Source organism: Sceloporus occidentalis, unplaced genomic scaffold (assembly GCF_023333645.1).
Source record: "Sceloporus occidentalis isolate IW3139 unplaced genomic scaffold, rSceOcc1.0.p SCAF_11, whole genome shotgun sequence".
NCBI classification, from domain to species: domain Eukaryota; kingdom Metazoa; phylum Chordata; class Lepidosauria; order Squamata; family Phrynosomatidae; genus Sceloporus; species Sceloporus occidentalis.
The window spans coordinates 9147819-9168742 of record NW_028316991.1 but is presented as its reverse complement, the minus strand read 5'-3'; the positions used below and the strand labels follow the sequence as shown (position 1 = coordinate 9168742).

The 20924-nt window shown below is 38.2% G+C and overlaps 1 protein-coding gene across 1 annotated transcript in view; it reads left to right on the top strand.

Annotated features, from left to right (window-relative positions):
- Positions 1-20924, top strand: part of LOC149305527 (matrix metalloproteinase-16-like) — a 46418-nt gene that overhangs the window by 13314 nt on the left and 12180 nt on the right. The window contains exons 2-5 of the mRNA XM_089477254.1: positions 1566-1688; positions 5786-6090; positions 9817-9978; positions 12835-13052. Coding sequence (XP_089333380.1) covers positions 1566-1688; positions 5786-6090; positions 9817-9978; positions 12835-13052 — 808 coding nt within the window. The remainder of the gene's footprint in view (positions 1-1565; positions 1689-5785; positions 6091-9816; positions 9979-12834; positions 13053-20924) is intronic.

Sequence of the window (20924 nt, the reverse complement as noted above, 5' to 3'; positions counted from 1 at the left end):
TCATTTATACTAAGTACATGTGATAGTAAGTAGAGAAAGCCAAGGAGTACAGGCAGCTATGGAAAATTACCTTCCTGGATCTTGGTATCCACTGAAGAATTTCATAGAAATATAGAAGCAATAAAACTGTTTTTTAAATCCAAAATTAAAATGTTCACTGAAAAAAACCAAATTACAATATGCTTAGGATAATGGAAACTTTCACCCAATGTTTCTGCATTAAAACCTTTCTTAAAGGAGACACCAGGAAGATATGTAACTTACCAGGAATATTTATGTGGACACCAGATGCTCATGTTCTGTTCCATAATGTGATATCATCACATGAGGGTAGTGAAAGAACTAAACATTAAAATCTAAAATTGAATTCAGTGGAAATTAAAAAGATCACTATGCAGCACGGTGTACTGAAATGTCCTTCAGCAATTACATATGCAAGTTTATGTACAATATCTTACACATACATACACCCCTCACATGTATATACTCCCTACATTTACCTTTGCTAATACTTGAAGCTGATGGCGACTTTGTACTGTTAGCGTGGGTCTAAGTCTTTTTGAACTGTTCTACATCTCCAACTCCCATGTATGTCAGCAGCCTATCCTGCCTGAAGCTATACTGGCCGTGCATGGAAGTGGTCCTAACTTTTTTAACTTAATTGTTCATAATACAGACTTAATTGCATCTGTATCCTTCCAAAACCCTGAAGTCTGGGGCTGGATCCACCTAGACCTATTTCTGTTTAAATGTATTCTTTGAATAATTTTACAAAGCACATCTTCGCAGAGGTAAAACAGTTCATAACTCAGTAAATCTTGTCACTGTAAATGTATTATATTGTTTGGTGGGGGAAAGTATGGACAGTCTCTGAAGGCAAATCCACCATTTACATCTTAAAATGTTTTTCATGCATAAATATATTGCGGTGTTGAACTATAATAGTATCATGTTTTGTTTTATCCCTATGCTTCATTTGTGTGGTGTAGTGAAAACACAATGAGGTGAGAAAAATATCTCTTTATTAAGTATCATGTTGTGTTGCTATATCAGGAAACATACCTGGAAATATTCTGGATATGGCATGTTGATTTTGGGGTCTCATGGTTGGGTAATAATCCTATGCTCGTCATATATAGAAAAAGGTTTCACACCACTGAACTAGATAGTATCGGTTTTCATGTGATTTCCATTATAAATCATCTAACAAGGCTTTCACATGTGACATACATATTACATGTTAAGACATACTGGTGCAGAAGTAAAAGGGGGCCATACTCTTATGAGCTTACAATATTTTATGAAGTTGAGGGGGGAGATGAGGGACTGCTTGGATGACATTTAATTATGGGATGATTTGTGATGTGGAGAAGTTTAGCGGTGTGTAGACCTCAAAGGAGTGAGGATGGATGGCTTCTTTCAAGATACAAGTTGAGGATATCAGGAGGTTGAGGGTGTTACTTTTTTCTTAATGCATGTCCATTTTCTTTGTCTACGTATTTTTACCTATTTTTTTCTTTATTAAACTATTCTAATTCTTTTTCTATACATATTTTTTTTATTAGTTGGATGAAGAAGCCGCGATGTGGAGTACCCGATCAAACAAGAGGTAGTTCAAGATTTAATGTTCGACGGAAGCGATATGCCTTAACAGGGCAGAAATGGCATCACAAACATATCACTTACAGGTAGACAAAGAGAAAGCTTTAATAATGTTCCTTTGCTTTTTAATTACAAATTAGTCTTCTTTGTAAAGAGTAATTCTAGTGTTAAGTGCAGCAAGCAGAATGATTCCATTGGGAAACTTCTCCACCTTTATCACCCAGTGTATATGTGTTTGCTGGGTATATGTCTCCCATGGTGTTCTACAGAACTAAAATAAGATGCAATCATATCTTTAAGAAGCAAAAGAAAATGTTTTCACAAAATAAATTCTTTAAATGAGCTTTAAAGAATAAAATTACTCAGTTTCATAAATATGCTATGTGTTGGTCCCTCATTGGCAGGGGAGCATTGAGAACATTCAGCCCAAGGGCAAGTCCAGAAAGCTGGCCCAGTAACAAATTAGCCCATAGCTCATGTGAAAGACAACATGCCGTGGGGTACTATTCAATCAAAATACATTAACAGAAAGAGATTGCATGAAAACACATAACAGGAACACAAAGAATATTCAGCCCATGAGTAAATCGTTCCAACTCCCCTTTTAGCGATAGAGCTTGGCAAAGGCCCATTATCTTTAAATTAGAGCAGCCCAGGGGTTAGCCCTGCTGCCAATATCCCCGCGTGGGAACACCGTCCCCTGCTTATTGGGAATATAAAATGGTCTTTTACGCATATTAATGCATATAAGTAAAGGTAGAAAGGAGAATTTAATGTAAAGGAATGCAAAACCTTACAGAGAAATCATTTCGATGATCTGTGTGTGATCTAAGATCCTACATAAATATTTGTATTAGAAATCTGCGTATCTTTATTCACATTTATATTTCGTAGTCTTTTGAACCGTGCCAAATGCAGGTTTCCGAGTGTGATTACCGTATCCATTCTCACATATTCTCTCTGTCCCTGGCTAGGAACTTTTATAAAAAAAGGTATTGTTCCATAGCTTAAAGGGCTCCCTCACTCCATGTTTTTATAGCCATTATATTTATTGTCCTATAGTTGTAAGGAATGCTTGACTTTGACATTATATATATATATAATATATATATATATATATATATATATATATATAATGTATATATATATATATATATATATATATATATAATGTATGTATATGACACAGCGTGCAGCATAATCACGTTAATTAAACAAGTCATGTATAACACACATTGTTCCTTTACGCTGGGCGGCATAGCGAGGGACGTGGCCCTACTGACATATTTATGCCCCTTTGCCCATAAACAGCCAATATAGTATGAAGGAATAGATAAAACATTGTTCTTTACAAATGCTGTTGGCAGTCTAATTTATTATTATAGCTTTTGTTTGGGCAGTCCCTTATAGAACGAACTAGGTAAAGGTTTTAGTCATCCTGAATAATTGGCTTAGAGCTCCCTCAACCATATTTCTTTAAGTTTCCCAGCACGCGATTCCACGTATTGCCAGTATGGTGTCTACCAATGAAACAGAAACATGTATCTAGCCTGGGTACAGTAATTACATTTTCCACTAGAATTAGCATTAACTTTAGCATTTTCACCTGCGACTTAAATGTTCTGCGGCCTTGAGAAACAGTTAAGAGAAACAGACTTTATTATTCTGCATGATGAAACACAATTGCTTTGTTCAGACAGGAAAATTATAAAACTGACACTGTATTTATTCATAATTTTCCAGCCCAGTGACAAGGATAATAATCAACGGTTTATTCACTAAATGGCGAGTTAAATTAAAAAAGGAGTCAGTTTCGAATATCTCCTTCTTTATTGTCTTGCCTTGTACTTACTTATCTAACCTTATAAACCAAATTACACCCCACATTTACTTGTTAAGAAATGTATTTTAAAAAGTGTGATTGGATCATAGGTGGTCAGGGCCAACGGGCCTACCAACATAACTTGGAACTTCCTTGGGTAGGCTACCTGGAGCCCTTCTTCTCGAGGAGAGACTTTGCAAGGAGGAGAAATAAACCAGCTGTATAGGTTGGATTAGCCCTGCATGGGGTATGGCTAACTATGCAAGGACAGGAATGGATAGACAGTCTTGGCTAGGAGGGAAAGCAGGTGAGGATTGAGCATGGCTTGAACAACTCTCCTCCTGCCAGTAGAAAGTAAGCAGTGATCTAGAAACCCGGGGAAGCAGTGCTTGCCATTGAGCCGGTAGGCGTATCAGGGAACTCTTGAGGTTTGACCAGAGACTCCTGGTCAAACCTTGAGCGTTCGCTGATACGCCTACCGGGGCACCAAAAGAACTGGCTGGCAGAGATGTGCCACAAAGTGGCAATGACAATGTTATTTAACCTCTTTAATTTTGTCATATATGACGGGTTTGTAAATCTTTCCGTGTAAGGATATAACGTGGTCACCTACTACAAGAACGTCTCTTGTAAAGTTCGTTAAAGTGACAAATCAATAAAGCAAGCCTAGAATGCTTTAAACCGCAAAAGGATTAATAAAATACGCCGATGCGAAGTGTCTCGAAGTAAGGAAAAGCAGAAGATGGGATCTATATTTGACTAGAAGCGATTCATTTATTTCAATAAACCATACTGCGAGACAAAATGGGGAGATGCTTTTTTTCAGCTTAGCTTTGATTGATTCCAGCTGGAATGAAAAGGTTCAGGTGTAACAAATCATGCCGAATTGTTAGCTTTTTTGATTTTTACAAGACCCTGACAAATTATGCATTATTCACTAATTAACTGATTAGGATGGTTTGTTTGCATGTGAGTTTGGATTTGAATGTATTTCGGCAGACACGCTCGGAGGATGGTGTTTGAACATCGTAACGCTGTGCATAACAGCGCCTTTTAATCTTTCATTTCACTGTGAAAAGTTAACATGTAAATGTCGCTGCAAATTTCCAGCAGCACAAGGACATCTTCATTACAGCTATGCTGTATGCAGAATGAGACATTAAAGCATGGCCTTCAACACAAGCAGATTATGCAGTCCGTAGAGTTTGATGATTTGTGGCTTGATACGAAGGGCTTCAGGGTGCTGCACTTATTAAGTGAGTCAACTCTTAGGAGAGTGATTTGTTGAGGAAGGAGGACTCCTGGACTACCTGTGAAACCTCTTCTCCACATCCTTCACCCACATTGCAGATATGTAACCTTAAAAATCATGGGGCTCCAGAGCTACATTGTTTTACCAAGATTAGTTTTTTTGTTCTTCTTCTAGGTAAAATAATGCCTTTTAAAGTACTTACAAATGCATTCATCATTGGTGGAACATTAAAAGTCATGCTTGTTGATGCATTTGTGCCCAAGGTGGGTCATGTAAACAAAGTGTGGACATGTGGGTTAGTGGTCCAGCAAAAGCGGTGAAATGTAGGCTACATAAAGTTGTGCTTTGCAGAAAAAAACACCAATGGCAGGAAAGTGGTGCGGGGTTTTAGACACCCAGGAGTTCTCATGTGAGCCAGCTGACTGACATGGAATATACATGGATGTTGTTCACTGTGAAAAGGAGAATCTGGCATCTACTGCAAGCCAAGGGGCTGGGGGCTGGGGGCCGGGGACAAAATGCAGATGTATCGAGGGGGTTCAGATAAACTCCTACATGCATTGAGCTGTCATATACATTACATGTATATATGTCCCCTTAATAACTGATGACCAGTTATAAATATTAAAATGTCATATAGACAGATATGGTAACTATTTTATATCTGCCCAGATTTGGTTGTTCTGAAGAATACCCAAATAAAAAAGGACCTCTCTTAGTCAGCCTGTCCATCTGTGCTCCTACTTATTTGTAGGCTGTGCAAACAACCTCATCGTCTCATGTGTTTGCTTGATTAATAGCATGCCACACACCAAATCTCCAGAAATCTATTTGCCCAGCAGACCAACTGTGTCAAACAGATCATTCGTTGATTCCTGTAGTCTGATGAAATTGATCGTGCCACATAACAAGATTCAATTTTGTAGAAAGACATTTAGCATCTAGTGATTGCTTCTTGGAAACAATGATAACCATTTATCTAAAGTTTACTTTATTTGCTTGCATCACAAACACTGATTTTCCTCATGATAAATTAACAAAGTTCTTAGCCTTTCCAGCTTACTGTTTTTATTAAGTAACTCTTCCTGACACTTTTATTTTTATTCTAGTATAAAGAACGTCACTCCAAAAGTAGGAGACACTGAAACCCGTAAAGCCATTCGCCGTGCCTTTGATGTTTGGCAGAATGTAACTCCACTGACATTCGAAGAAGTTCCTTACCATGAATTGGAAAATGGAAAAAGAGAAGTAGACATTACAATTATATTTGCATCTGGATTTCATGGTGACAGTTCTCCGTTTGATGGAGAGGGGGGATTTTTAGCACACGCTTATTTTCCAGGACCTGGAATAGGGGGAGACACACATTTTGATTCAGATGAGCCCTGGACCTTAGGAAACCCTAACCATGATGGTAAGAACAATTCCTATTATTTTCATGCATAGTCAAATCGACTCCATGTCTTATCTTCAACTGCATTAACAATAGCGATTTCACTAATGATCGCACAAAGTGCTGGAGATATTCAGCAGATAAGTACCATAATGGTTAAATTAATGATGCTTGTGAATATTATTTTTATATTATTATCAGATAAAACCAGTCTAGACAGCAGAAAAGGTACTGTTCATCTTTGTATACCATGCTTTTTGTGGATGATGTTTTGAATGCTACATCTAGTTATAAAAATGGTAAGTTCAAGAAAACAGGGCGAACAGCAACCTTAATGGTTGCCAGAGTTCTCAAGAGGGTCTGGAGACCCTCTAGCAAACTTTCCCAACTTTGTTATTTTTTAAAAGACGCGTCCTGGGGTGAGGCATTTCAGCGAAAGCATTGAAGTTAAGGAGGTGATCATTGATCGCCTCCTAAACTCCTTTTAAAACGGCTGTTCAATACCGTACAGTGTATGGCGGATGTTGACGTCCCCGGGAGGGGCCAGACATGGCCCCTGATGCCGATCTCGGTGTTGCTGAATGCCAGCAACGCCGTTTAAGTGAAGAAAGTGATCGTAGATCACTTTATAAGCTTGTTTAATGAAGTGACGTGCCAGACACGTCATTGGTTGTTACCTGACCGCTTGTGTCTGACGTGCCTGGGCTGGCGTTAAGGGGTTAAAAGGCCACAACCACCTTTGTATTTTATGTCATAACGTCTGTCCATGCCCGAACCAATACTTAATTACATCATCCAATTGTCATGGTGCACAATAACAAACAATGGTCTTGACGTTTTTTGAATGGACGCATTTGATGAATTGTCCAATTAAATCCAAAAATTCTTGTATTTTTATATTAAGTCATTACGTATTGTGTATATTACATATCTTGTAGACTGGCGGTTAAACACACTCATTAACGCACAACTGTTATGATGCTCTGTGGGATATAGTTATTGATCAAGAACATCATACCAGAATGATTTTAATTTTCTGCAAAGTAAAAAATAATAAAAAGACAGCTGCATTTAATATTGTTTTCAATTTGTTTGGAGCATCTGCCATGCAGTCTGTTGAAATAAAATGGCATATGCTTGATTGGAGCTTTCCTGCTCAATAAATCACCAAACAGTAGAATTACTTCATAAAGTACAAAGAACGCTCTCTCTTGCAATATAGCTAGTTTTTAGGCTCTTAGCTTATTGTCTTTTTGATGTATAAATGTTTAATATAATATCTATACAAGATTTATTACATTACATTACACAAGCTGGTGCTATTTAGATCATTTCAAGTTTTTTCACTAATATTTTTTAATATATGATATATTTTTTCTGAATATTCTACCATTATGGTCAGGCCTGTTACTCGATTCTGTTGATAATATTGAGTGATTTAAATGGTTCTTGCTTTCAGTAAAAGCAGCCACGGAAGATGTGTAATAAGACAGAAGCCTCATTTTCCAGGCCCAATAACTAAAGGATGTTTGCACCTGTTTGCATGTAGTTACATCCATTGATGTCCACGCAAAATGTGCTCCAGTATGCATTTAACATTATAATAGGGCTGGACGGACCTTGACCAATAATAACATTACAATTAGCAGTATACATTGTTATCAATAACATGGATAGCGCTAAGACATACTGATATAGAAGGAGAAGAATTTACATTGGATCCCCCATGCTGTTAGTTGCTTAGACATAAGCTATGAGACCCAGATAAGTAAGAAAGTCCTTTCAAACCATCTTGAAAAAGAGGCCTCTAGACCAATATGAGTCCTCACTCAATAGAAACAGCTTTAAAGGATATTTCATGCTTAGTTTAACCATGCTTCTGACTGCCAAAAGTACGCTTTGTATTCTTCTCTGAGAGGCAAATTAGAGTAGTTCGCTCACTCCCTAGTATTCAAAATAATTGTATCTGTCAAACAAGATAAGGTCATTCAATTTTAGAAAATGCCATCTATTTTTACATTTTTTAAACCGCACAAAACCTGTTTTTTTTTCCGTAGACCGATGTTTTTGAATACATGTATTACTATTCACAGTGTGAAAATGTGATATATGTTTTATAATTGTATATGGTTGCTCCGGTTTTCTGCATACAAAGTACTGGAGGGATTAAACCACCAAAAAAGAATAAACTATTATCACTGGGAAGTCACAATGAAGTAGACTGACAATTCTTAATGTCACAGCTTCATGCCTTGTTACAGTTTGATGCCTTTTAATTGCTTGGCTCTCACTATATGCTGACAACTTTAGCTCCCAGTGGAAAGAATACTCACAATCATTCTCTTCTCAACAACCAACACATTTTATGTTGATGAAACACAGCGAGTACAGTTTAATTACTTGATTGCCAATCATCTGAAAACTGGTAATTACCTGGAGGTTTTAAGGACAGTCTTTTGATTACAAGTAGTGCCTGTCATTCACCTGGGCATAAGTGCCTGTCTCTGTATTCCAACTGCTAATTTCATTTTTTTTTATATTCCAATATATGAAACTTAATTTTGGATCAAGGAGAAAAGCTAGAAATGTATTTAACACAAATATTTCATATTTTTCTGCCCACTTGTAATGCAGGTTAGCTGTAGCTTGAGCATACCTACTGACAAAACTCTAATTAGGTGCATCGGAAACTGAATATTGTGGACATTAACTAGTTAGTTAATACTAGAGTATCATCTATTGATAACTATTTGGGCAAGAATGTTATAATTATTTTATAGATTAATTCTCTTTACTTGCTCAATGGAAGGTATGGACATAGTTTTTGATATTTTATAGACATTATTGTGATTTATAGGGCTGTAAAGCCCTGATACACTCAAACCAAAAAAACTACAATAAACGGGAGGAAAGAGGGGACTGTGCCTCCTTTACTCCGAAACGTGGGAAATTTTCTAGTGTAATGAAGCTAGAAATATGACTAGTTTGTAATATCACTTGGTTGTAGAGACCTCCGTTTCTGATGTATCTGTATGTGTTTTTTTTTGTTATGTTCTTGTTAATCATCTTATATTTAAATTGTACAGCACTGGGCAACATATTAGCTCCTAGTCAATGAAGTTTCATTATATTAGTAGTAATCATGTGACAGTGTTTTTTTGCGTAACCTGGTATGCAATATGATTCTATTACTTTTTACATAGCCTTTTACCCCTGGAAGACCCCTTCTCATATTGGTCTTGGAGACTCAGCGTTACAGCATGGATTTTAAAAAGCAATCCTATGAACTTGGAGGCTCAGTGAGCCACAAATAATTATTTGTATTAATGAAAGAACAGCCTGCTTACTTTTAGAGAGATCCATAAAACGTGTACAGTTAATGCACCATGATGCTTTTTGAAAACCAGTACTTTAAAAATGCTAGGATAAGGTTTTTTTTAAAGGTCCTGAAAGAAATTTAGAAAGAACGTTTTTACAAACACCTGGAACCCTTTTTTTGGTTAATTGTTTTTTAAATAAATATAGGACAACTGTCATAGTTCCAAGAGTATAACAATAAGGTTTCAAGCATAGTTTATAAAAAAAACCCCAACCTTGTCTGTTTTTTCTTCTGGCAAGACAACACTTAGTATTAATAATGTATTTTTCACACAACTTAAAAAAATATAAGTTTTTAACAGTTTCTTAGATAACTTTTTTGCTTCATACTAATAACATTCTCTGACATGTTTCTCTCTTTTTATTTAGGTAATGATCTATTTTTGGTTGCGGTGCATGAACTGGGCCACGCGCTAGGTTTAGAACATTCCAATGACCCGACTGCGATCATGGCTCCATTTTACCAGTACATGGAAACTGACAATTTCAAACTACCTACAGATGATTTACAGGGAATCCAGAAAATATATGGTACTTTTTATATTATTGTTTATTATTTTCATTATTTGTTTTAGTAGCTATTGAGGGATTACACATAGTCTAATCAAAGATTTACTGTTAGATACTACACTGTTAGATGCACATTACATTGAATGGACACTGAACTGTCCCAGGGAGCCCCTAAACAGTGAATGCTTATGAGTACTTTGTAAGTAGCTTCAGGAGAAGTTACAGCTCCAAAGCTGCAGCTTCCTGCACCTTTTGTGGTCTGATGTTTTACGCCACTGATTGACGGCTTGAAGCAGCCAGTCAGTAGCAAGAAAACTCTCCCATTTAGGTTATTGGTAGTACTTTCAGGCCATGCTTGTAGCGTGTACCCCTTTATGGAGCATTTGATGAGGCAGCTCTAAAGCTGACTGGCACTAAGTATATCACGTATTAGGAGTTGTAAACACTGAACACATCTAGTAAGTGGAGAAACAGGCAAATACCCCAATGGTAAGGGGGACACAATCAACCAAAAGGTGTGATTACGTACAACTGTGTGGCATGGGTGGGTGCTTAAGAATGGCCAAATAGATGCCACTGCCCACGCAGAGACTTAGTAACAGGCTGTGATACCTGTAGACTTTAAATCTGCAGTGCTCCTAAGTAAACCCAAAATACTGAAGATACAAAAGCAAAACACAGAGCTCTGCCTTTCTCTGTTTTGTGTCAAATTCTAAAACAATTCACTTAAAGGCTTTAATGATTTCCATTTCCTAGAATTTTATTAGTTCCTTTAGTCTTTATAATGTGTTATTCTTGCCACAGGGGTTAAAAGCCATCAGCCCCCTCCCCCTCGTGTTAGTGACAGTGTAATTTGTAGTCTTTGGAAATAAAGAAAAAAAACTATTTTGCTGGCAGGTATGTAATATGCCAATTGCTCCAGGCCTGTAGATATTAATTAAATAATATGAATTAATTCATATTAATGTTATCACTAATTATATACTCCATTAAACTTTTGTATCATGCATTTTATTATTATTATTACCATTTATTTTTATAGCACCTTACAGTGCATACTTTCAAAGGGTATGACAAAGCTACACACACTGACAAACTGTCAGATAAGATAAAAAAAAGGGCCCTGGAGCTCCAGGGTTGTACCTAGATTGTCACCCGGGCGAATCCTGTATGTGGCACCCCCCCTCCCACTTTAAAATGTAAAGACACCCACAAAAATGTTGGCAAGAATATTTATTGCACAAATGTGTAAACAGTATGTCAACTGGAAAAAAACTAGAAATCTGAAAAAATGAATTAAATGAGTTTAAATAAATAACATTTACTGAACATATACGATGCAGCATAACACCTGTCACTATATAGCGAGCCAACCACTGACAATGGTACAGAATAACAGCTATCATTATACACTGATCTTGATGGTGATTGTGTGTCACGTGCGCCGCCGCGGATCTCACCTTTGCCGCTCACACCGGCTCGCCCGCCGCCGGCAGCTCCGCCTCTGCCTCCTACACCGCGCGCGTCTGCCGGCGCACGCCGGCATTGAAGTCCTGCCCCCTCAACCACGGCGTGCACGCGCGACCGCGCCGCGGACCTAACGCCGCGTCCTCCACGCACGCGTGCCGGGACCATGGTGGCGACGTACCAACGGCCTGAGTCGGCCGCGGCGACGCACCTGATGACACCCGACGCACACAGTCCACACAGTCCACGCAGTGGCGCGGCCTGTGACGTGAGTACCTGTCTCCTATATAAACCCCATTTGTATTCCCTATCTTTGCCCATTCTAAGCGTTATTTAGCGTATTGGGTGTGACCGTCGTATATCTTTGCCTTGTGTACCGACCTTTTGCATGTTAACTGACCTCGATTCTACTCTGCCTGCCTACGAACCCGGACCTGTTTAATCATTTTTGCACCTGATCTACCTGCTCTGACCTCGGATAAGTTTGACCTCGTTGCCTGCTATTTGCCCACGGACTGTTTACTGGACTTCCCTAAACAGTGCTTATCTGCCTAGTTGGATCCACTTCATCTACCTTACACCGTGACATTGTGCTGTGAATCTCCTGGTTTTGGCCCCCAAGCCAATTCTGACTTGGTTCCTGTTTTGCCCATTGTACTACACCTGATCTTGGTTTGGACTGTGATTATTCTTTGGATTATCCTTTGGTACCGCGCTATTGTTTCTTATTGTGTAATGACCTTGGCTTGCCTGACCCACTTTCCCCAGACTCTGCTGCCAGTCTCCCCAGACTCTGCTGCCAGTCTCCCCAGACTCTGCTGCCAGTCTCCCCAGACTCTGCTGCCAGTCTCCCCAGACTCTGCTGCCAGTCTCCCAGACTCTGCTGCAAGTCACCCCAGACTCTGCTGCCAGTATCCTCAGTCTTCTGGGTTCCCTGCTCAGTGCCTGTAGATGGCGGCTGGGAAGACCAGTGAAGCTGCAGCAGACAGCCATCTGCACCCAGGTGTATCTACACCTGCCTGCTGCACATAGGGTCCTGATCCTGAAGCTATCCCTGCACAGAGACTCCTACCAGACCCAGTACCTGAAGTCCTGACAATAGGACTCTTTTTTTTTTTTTGCTTAGGGCTCCTTCTAATGATTATGTTGCCTAATCAAAGCCAACTCATACTCCTCCTGTTGCTAAGTATTTTGATCCACATGGACACAAATGAGGACTTCCGTTGTGTGGTGGTGAGCTTATTTGTGGTATAGCATTTTGTTAACATAATCTTATGGGGGATTTGTATCTAGATGGGTACTTTCTACTAGTCTGTGTATTTGTTTGCATCAATATTTCACAAATTATTAATCGTATCATTACCAACATTGTCACTCTAATACTTTTGTTTTCTTACATAATTTGGTTAGGTCCACCTGAGAAGATCCCAACACCAACAAAGCCTCTTTCTACAGTGCCACCACACCGGTCCATCCCACCAGCTGACCCCCGTAAGAACGACAGATATCCCAAACCTCCCAGAAACCCTACTGGAGATAAGCCATCTTATCCAGGAACCAAACCTAACATCTGTGATGGGAATTTTAACACACTGGCTATCCTACGCAGGGAAATGTTTGTCTTTAAGGTATGCTTTTGGTATTGTTATTCATGTATGGTTGTATATGTTCCCATGTAGGGACTGTCCTTTAGACATGACCTGTGACTATGGCGAGTATTATTTTAAAGAAAAGGTGGCAACCCTAATGGCTGACTTTGCTCTAGCTACTGTGGACTACAGTTCCTATTGTGGTCAGCCATTTAGTATATAAGACCGGAGTTGTTGATATCTACGCTGGCACTGTCTTGTGTGTATGGTGCAAATGGTGTGTGAATGTACAGTAAAAGTGGTTGAAGCCTTGGTGGGGCGTTAATTCAATGATGGAGTGACCATGTGCTAATTCGGTTTGTCTGATCCTTCTAGTATAGTTGACATGGATGACTAGTCTTAGTGAAAAATTACTATTTCTTAAAATAATAGATAGAACATTTGAAATGGTGCACAAAACAACAAAATGTACAAGTAGGTATCTCCATGTAGTCTTCGTGTATATTCCATTGATTCTGATGTTGAGTCTACCATTTTTGCCACTTCACACCAGGATGTCTTCTTATACACAATCCCCATGAATTTCTGATGCACAACTGAAGAAAGCTGTGGGATTCCACTTGTCTAGGGTATCTAAAAAGCCATTATTTAAATGTAAACTGCCTAATACAGAAATATAAGAAACAGCATATTTTGTGTGTTATGCTGAGATAAAGTTCTTATATACGCACACAATAAGAATATCTCTTTTGCCTTTGAAACTGTGATGTACTTACAATTAATCACTGCTTTGTGACATCTCTTTGTGATGACTCCAGAGTTGATGAATTTGATCTTTTTTCTTCCTTTTTAATATTTGTCCATGGTTTGGTGTTTATTCCGCTACTCAGTTGAAAGAAATACGGATTAGATTTGAGCATTTGATGGATAAAGGATTTGGAGGATTCGGTTTAATTTAATACAATCCATAGTGCTGTAGAGTAATTGTATCAGTATGACTTTTAAAAGAGCTTAAAATTGTGAATTTACATATGGCAAAGAAAATTGTGCTATAAAGTAACCAAACACCTTTTTGGAACCCCATTGTTTTATAAAACCAACTTGGTCAACAGTGACAAAAACCTCCATTGTATAAAGCAGAGTATGCAAAATATAATTTACGATAATCTGGACATGTCTAAAATACACGGTATATGGTTTTTTAATCCCTTACCTGCTGTTTTAGACAAAGCTTTAAAACACAGAATTAAGAATTAAACACAAATATTTAAACAATGAAGAACATGTAACGTGAGTTTACAAAAAGAGGTACCTTGTATCATATGTATGTTTACATTGATAAAAACTGTTTTATAATTTATCGAGCAATCGCCGTAATCATGTTTTATTCCTTTTCCCCTTTTCTTAGGTTTTTACTAATTTGTTCTTTGTTTTTTTTTACTTTTGTTCTTATTCTCATTTGTATTTGTGCCATGGCAGTGTATTTATGACAGCAGAAAAACGATGTGTTCCTAAAGGTCAAAGTCATGGGAATTTAAAAGAGAAAAGGCGATAAATAAAAATAAAATAGCACGTTACAGAGGCCAATGGAGGTGAACTGTAAAAAACCAACAGAGGTCTAGGTAAAAAGCAATGCAGTTAGTTTTAGTTTTTTCCAAAGTTAGGCACAAAGAAAGTCAAGAGTAACATACTTGTTTGCTCTGATGAAAAATATATAATTCTTTTTTCCTGGTAATCCAGGATGACAGCTTTATGCGCGTCTAATTGCACAGCCATTATATGTATGACTTGGACATTTATGAGCATTTTTATATGTGGAAATAAAGTATGTAAAGATATAGATCGATATAGACTGAGATGAGCATTTCCATCCGGTACCCCAATACTAGTCATCGACCTAAAAGAGGTTCATCAATGTGGCACTGATACCAAGGACCTATTATTAAAAACCTATTTTATTTATTAGTATTTACTGCAGCCAATTATACTGTACTTTAAAACAATAGCTTCTTTTAGTAGTATTTTAAAATCATATTATCAATAAATAATGGATTTCATCATTTTTCTGTTCTTTTTTTCCAGCTAGACCTAATTTAAACAAGATGAATTTTTTCAGTTATACAATATGAAGAAAAAAAATATCTGTCCTTGAAGGAAAATAGTCTTGGGGGTATATTACTGGAGAAGAGTGAAATAATTTTACGATTTGATGTTTTCAGCAATGAGCTTCTTCCCTTTTGGCTTATTTTCTGAGACTTTAAGTGAGAGTCCAGATCTGGCGAGGCAGATCCCTTAAGGAAGTAAATTAAAACTAGCAAACATTCACAACACTCAGATGAAAATACTTAAAATGTGCCAGACGGAGCTGTGTGGAGCATAAATGGAAAATGTTTACAAGAACCTGGAAAGGTTGCACTTTTAATAAAAATAAAATGAGACTTTTATTCAAATCAATTTAACATTCTCTACATTAATATAGAGTGCAATTATAAGGTGTAAATTTCTGCAGCGGGTGTCTCTTACGGGCAGCCCATAAAGTATTGATAGCTCTCTGGTTGCCTCTAAATATTTATCAAGTGACTGGCACACTTCGCATTTGGAGGAATGGTGTTCTAGAGCAACTAACCATGAGAAAAAAAAATACAATCAAAGCGTAAAATAGCACTAGAATATATACTTAAAACAACTTAAAAGTCACATTTTCCCTTTACATTTTCTAGCATCTATAAGTAGCTCTTGTTAAATGGGAAGTTGGAGACCCTCTGGTCTACAGCTTTATAAAATGAACCTAGGCTCTTTTACGTTTAATTCTTGCGAGACCCAAGGTTCACTTTGTAACTAAGCATAAACAAAATGTATGGGTCAGGAAAAATATAAAAGTTGGTTTGATGCTTTTATGGTTTTAGGTTTAATATGGCATTCCCAGCAGTGACTACATAGTGGACAACATATTTGCTGTGTTTTAATAAATTCCATATATTTGTTTCTTCATATTAGTGGTTTGGCTAAGTAGTTGTAGTATTTCTTAAATACATATATTTTGTATTATTCTTGTTAGAGTCATTGCATAATTCAAGTTCTTCAACTGGTTAAATGGTCCTTATGAGACCAGAAGTGCTGTGTCGCCTACTAGAGACACCAAGTCTACACTGGGCTGGTATTTGGGTACACCTGTTTCCCAGTTTATAATAATAAGAATGGAGGCAAACTCTGAGAGGTCTTTATACCTCCCTAGTGTCCCATTTTAGGATGAATGTCTATCTTGGGGACCTTAATACCTCTGTCCATGTTTCCTGCACTGATCCCCTGTTTGCTAGCAACTCTGAATGTTTGGTGGGTATTAGTGTATTCTACAGCCCACTGTATGCATCAGTATTATGCTCAATACCTTACTCAACGAAAAAATTACTGCAGTTTTTCTGAAGTAATACTGCAGTTTTTTGGACATGAAAAAACTGCAATACTGCACTTTTACTGCAGTATTACTGCACATTTACTGCAGTTTTACTGCATTTGTACTTCACTGTACTGCAGTTTTACTGCAGTTATTTTTGTACGGAAGTACAAATGCAATAAAGCTGCAGTACATTGAAGTACAACTGTAGGTTTGCAGTATAAAAAAAAAGTGCAGTAAATTTGCAGTAAAACTGCAGTAAAAGTGCAGTATTGCAGTTTTTTTCATGTCCAGAAAACTGCAGTATTACTTCAGAAAAACTGCAGTAATTTTTTCGTAAGGGACAGGTCAGAAAGCCCTATTTCTAGATGTACTACACCTGCTGAAACAAGTGTCCTCCTTTGGCCATTTCTGTATGCCAAGGCTGTTCTTGAACATGAAAGAACTTGGAGAAAATCCCTAAGGCAGAGGTCTGTATAGCTACGGGCACAGACCCCTCCTCTAACACTTTATACATGGTTTGCGTGTCATCTAATCCTAGGGCACCAGGATATGACATCATAGCCATGTGCAGTCCTACATCGGGTGGTGTGCAGGACTCAAGGGAGGAAGCATTAGGAGAGCTCCCCAGCTTAGATGGCTGTTAAAGGGGTCTTACCGTAAGCCTGGGCCCTGAGCAGCTGTCCCTTTTGCCCACATTTAAAACCAGCAATGAAATCAAGCACAAAAATATCCTCGTTTCACAGGAGGAGCATGTTGTGGAAACTTAAATCATCCTGGCATTGCAAACAATTATAAAAGCTGCTTTAGCACCTTACAGCTCTCAAAGTCCAATGAATCCAGGTGAATGGCACGTCCCTTTACCTTTCTATATTAAAGGTGCTCCTAGATTCAGTATGTTAGCATGTATAGTTGACAGATGATGAAATATGTTACATCATTTGAACTCCTTAAGTAATACACGAGGAGTTAACCACAAAACATGACCATCATGTGCTCAATCATTTTATACGTTGTGTGTCCAGGAAGCATTTCTAATTTATTTGCATTTGTAAATTAATTTGCATTCGCTAAAGGCTACAAAATGTATTGCGGGTGAATTATTATTTGGCTAAGGACACGTTCTGATGAAAAAGTTAATAACTCCTGCAATATTTCATAACAAGGCAGCGTTTTGAGCAAGTTTCATCTTTTGATTTAAGACTATATACAGACACCAGGGTTTTAGCTGTGTGGATAAAGCATGCTGAATTTTTTGAAATCAATATTCAATTACTTATGGTTGCAATATTTTAGATTAATTAAGAATATTGATGTGTTGCTCTGGGTCTGTGCATTAAATTTTACACTGCTAAATTTGTAACGCAGTAAAGCTTAACTCGGTATGCCATTTCATCTTGATGGTGGGGACATTTTATAGTCCTGACTTCTGAATATGCCATTTTATAAATAATGAAACACAGACATATTTAATTTCACACACGCTCTGAAATCTTCTAGCAGAGATTAAAAACATTCAAGTTCATGGCTAACTGGTAAAAATAAGTACCTTTTATTTTTGCAAGAAAATGAAAAAATAAATAAATCTAGGAATTTTATTGGGATTTTAGCTAGGTAATGCGTACCTGTATTGTTATTTTATAATATTTGATCAGTTACTTTAAAACAATTTATTTAATATCTTTCCGATATAAAAACTTGATGCAGAACAGTCAGGGCAAGTGCATCTAAGCAATACAGTATATAGACATCCCCAAAATGTTCCAAATTAAATACAATCAAAACCACACAAGTGTCTGCGCACCCAAATAATAAGTGAGTAAATTATATGTGCAACACAAAAATAATATGTACAAAGATACCCTTCCAGCGAGAGTTCCCACACACAGTATCCAAAAGGTTCATATATAAAGGGAAGAGAAAAAAGAGAGAAAAAATTATGGTGTAGTATCTCAAAGTAGGTCTCAAAAAAATGGTATTAAGCAGATCGGACCCTTACAATTTAAAAGGCATAAATATTCCCATACATAGAGTCTTTATCCCACAACGGTACTTGTAGATAAAGAAGATGGAGGGGAGTAGATAAAAATGATAATTTTTGAGTCCTGGCTTTAAACTTTGTAGCAGCGCTACCACACAGAGACGCCGTCTTAGTCCTCTGATCCACTTCTGCTCCTCCTCCCGATGTCGTCAACACGCATTACGCGTTTCGCTTATCTCTTATCATCTGGTGCATTGTCAATAATGGTCAGGCTTGTCAATAATGGTCAGGCTGCTTGTGGAACTAATTTGTGTCCTATTAAAACTCCTTTGTAAGCAATATAGCCAAGAAGAATTGGACTGGCCATGTAGTGTGATGGAATCCCAGATTTTTATCCTTGACGTGGGCTACTGTGCTGACAGGATAGGATGTATTTTTTATAATCTCTATAAGTTACAATAGTCAGATCCTGAGATTCTCTTCCAAATATTACCATAACTTTTCAGACTGAAAATTTATCTTAAAACCTATTCGCGTAGCCATAATCCTACAGATACTGCAAGTACGTTCTTTAATATGTGGCCTGACATACCAAGTGGAATTAATGCGATTAAGTCAACCCCTTTTTTTGTTCACTATACCACCTCCATCACCAGGTTATATCAGTATCTCAATCAGTTCCTTAATACTACTTAGACTATAGGCTCTACTGAGCAGGGGCCGCCTTTCCTAGTCATACCTATTGCACCCCAATCAAAAAGTCTGTGGACTACTGCACTATGACTGCACATATTGTACCTGCCATTTATTAAATTGTAAACTGTAAATAGTAGATGCATACATTAAATGAGTGTGTAGACACTTTCATAGAGGTGGAGATTTAGTGAGATAAACATGCAAAAAAACCAGAAAGCAGATTATAACAGGATATTGAAGACTTTGCCTTTAGGCACCAATTAACTAACTCAGACCATTTCTCAGTGGGGAGGTTCTGGGCCACAGAGAGTCCTTGATTTAAGTGAACATATCATAAAGTACAGCCAGAATATAGTCTTGCTTTGTCAAATCCCAGATCCTTCCATAAAACCAGGACCAGGCTGGCCTACCGGGGTACCGGTAGATTTCCCGGTAGGCTGCCTCCCGTGGGCCATTTAATTAAACGTGTGCCTGTGGGCCCGTGCAGCCACCAGTGAAGGTGCAGGAGCAATATAGATTTTGTCCCTGTAGCTACATTGGCAGCCCGGTCACGGTCACACGTAGAAAAGCGTGCAGCCTAGCTTTTACCGCGAGGTCACGTCCGTCAGCGCCGCTGTTAACTGGCAGGCATGAGCCCATGGAGGCTGCCTGCACAGTGGAAGAGGTCCTGATAAACTGCTATACTCTTATTTTGTATTACACGTTCTGCCTTCCAAGTCTAATTTCACCTTTAGTAAGCTTTAGTTAGGTTATACAAGTTTTACTAAAATCCACGAGACTATATATATATATATATATATATATATATATATAGTGTAAACCCCAGAGAGATGCTTAGTGTGGCATTTGGGCACAGGTGCTGGGCATTAAAAACCCCTGGAGCCTGATACTCAGGGAGACTGTTGGGGGAAGAGGAAGTTTCCCTGCGCTCCCAGAGGGCAAGGAGAGGCCCTGAACAAGAAGACCATCGCTGAGCCAAGTGAGGCAATACCTGCCTGGACATTTTGTGTGCTGTCTGGGGGAGGTTTTCCAGAGCCTGGCATAGCTGGGTTTGGCTGGGAGGTTGAGTTAGTGAGTGATTAGGCTGCTCAGTGTGGATCAGCATAGTTCAGTTAGAGAGGCTCCAATTGGGAGCTAGGTGTTTCTTTTTATGGTTTGAGTTTTGCAACAAGCTGTGCTTATGACCCCTAAATGTGACATGTATGGCCCTCATGCTACAGGGTGCACAATATATATATATATATATACTTCCTGTACACAGTGTCTTAGTTGCATATAGATGGCATATATTGACCCATGTTCCTGTAACTTCACTCACGCTGTAATAACCAATGTGCCTTATTAATATATCACCTGCCCTCAAACTGTTATAATTGTTAGCACTCCATATCAGAAAGTCATCAGTCCATCACTCTATGGGAATGTTATTATATTCCCAAAGGACAATGAGCCCATAAGTACCCATTGGCACAAATTTTTTAAGTTGCGTTATTTTACCCGGAATAATTTGCTGAATCGTTTGTTTCTCTCTATAATGATTTTGCATGATGTGTAAAGAGAGTTAATATTTAGTAAGTCAGCTATACTGAAATATATTATCACACAAAATGACTACGAAATCTAGGATGCCGGAAGTATGCCGAATAGAAAAGGTCACACTTGGCTTACAATACATTAAAGAGACGTTCCGGCCATGATGTGGCGGGACCGGACCTGCCTTAGACAATGTAGCCATGTGCTGCAACCATATTTCACAACGTAGATTTAGCAATTTGTTTTTGCGCCCCAGTTTAGTCTATCCTAAATGCCGCTGCTAGGCTCATCTTCCTTGCACGTCGCT